General features: G+C 54.4%; 1 protein-coding gene across 1 annotated transcript; it reads right to left on the minus strand.

Annotated features, from left to right (window-relative positions):
- Nucleotides 1-240: 240 nt before the first annotated feature.
- LOC123397544 (chaperone protein dnaJ 20, chloroplastic-like) lies at nt 241-1,131 on the minus strand. Its single transcript, XM_045092072.1, has one exon. The coding sequence runs from the start codon at nt 937-939 to the stop codon at nt 436-438; it is 504 nt and encodes a 167-aa protein (XP_044948007.1). The 5' UTR covers nt 940-1,131; the 3' UTR covers nt 241-435.
- Nucleotides 1,132-1,557: the final 426 nt, after the last annotated feature.

Here is a 1,557-nt window from a genome sequence, read left to right on the forward strand (position 1 = left end):
AGGTTTTGCTTGCCTGTAATTTGTCCAATATTGGCACAAAGATGAATTAATTCGACATATAAGTCTGCATGGATATATGCCAAATTTTTGGCAACCATTCAAACAAGTACAATTTTTTTGGATCTTCACCAATTATCCCCCCTCAATTCTTGTGTTATTAAGCGTAGTATGTTCACTTTTTCTTTTAGGGAAGCGTAGTATATGTTCACTCTGGTACTGTACAAGTTACTACATTATACGTTGATTTGACAAATAGAATACCATTTTTTGCATGTACAACAACTTTACAATCAAGTTAAGACTACACCAAATAAACATGCAAAAACCAGTTTAACACCATCGGTCACTCTACACTTGAATTACATAAGTTCTAACAACCCAGACTGCGGTATGTCACCGCAAAGAATCAATGGAACCACGACATGCTCCAGAAGTCTAGAACCGGCGGCCGCTGGACCTCCTGGCATTCTGCCGCCGTTCGGACCTCGCCCGGAGCACGGACAGCTGAGCCTCCCACACGTCCCTCGCAAACCCATCTGCCGGCGGCGTCACCGTCGCCCGACCCGTCCTCAGCTGAGCATCATACTGCACTTTGGTTGCAGGGTCGGACAGCGTCTCGTAGGCTCGCTGGAGCTCGACGAAGAGCTCCGTGGACTCGGCCCGGCGCGACGGCGGGCACACGTCCGGGTGGTACTGCAGGGCCAGCCGCCGGTACGCGCGCTTGACCTCCTCCGCGCCCACGTCCGCCGAGTGCTCCAGGGACAGCACCTTGTAGTAGTCGCCCCTGCTCGGCGAGCAGACACCGGCGCTCGCGGCAGCCGCCGCCTTCACCTTGCAGCTGCAGTGGCCGCTCCTCCGGCCAAAGCCGGCGCCGAAGCCAGCAGGCTTGCCGTTGCCGGCGCACCTCAGCGTGGCGGAACTGGAGCTGGCGGTGTTCATGGATGGCTAGCTGATGAAACAGAGGAAGAAGAAGAAGAAGAAGAAATGTGTTGCTGGTCAGGTGATCGTGATCAGAGCAAGTTGTGTTGGTGCTAGTCAGGTGATGGTGATCGGGGAGAGCTGTGTTGTGGCGGATGGTGATGATGGAGAATGAATGGAGAAACTACGGCTACCCATAATATATAGGCGATTGGAAGCTAGGGGTGACCCGGCCGATCGAGGATGGGACAAACGAGGCGTGCCGTTGGTTGCTGTGCCTGTGCGCGTTTGCACGGGCGCCCGCGGTTATTAACGTCGCCGTCGCGGGCGATCCAGCCGCAGTGCAACTTGCAACTTTGCAAGGTGGTGGTGGACCGGTGAAATGGCGCCTTGCGGAGCCAGGGGACATGCTGGGCCGGGCGGTAATGTTTAAACGTTAATCTTTTCCGGCCACGGTTTGAGAGCCAGTTTCTTCGGGAAAGTTCGACGAAGGTCATCAGATTCAGATGCATGGTGTCTTGGTGACGATCGAAGAAGCGCCCGGCCGTGTGCACTCGCCATACCATAATTTAAGGTGGGCTGAGGCTGAGGCTGCACCTGCCCGACGTTTGGGCTCGACAAACGGATTTGACTTGACTT

This window comes from Hordeum vulgare, chromosome 5H, assembly GCF_904849725.1.
Source record: "Hordeum vulgare subsp. vulgare chromosome 5H, MorexV3_pseudomolecules_assembly, whole genome shotgun sequence".
Classification (NCBI taxonomy): Eukaryota; Viridiplantae; Streptophyta; class Magnoliopsida; order Poales; family Poaceae; genus Hordeum; species Hordeum vulgare.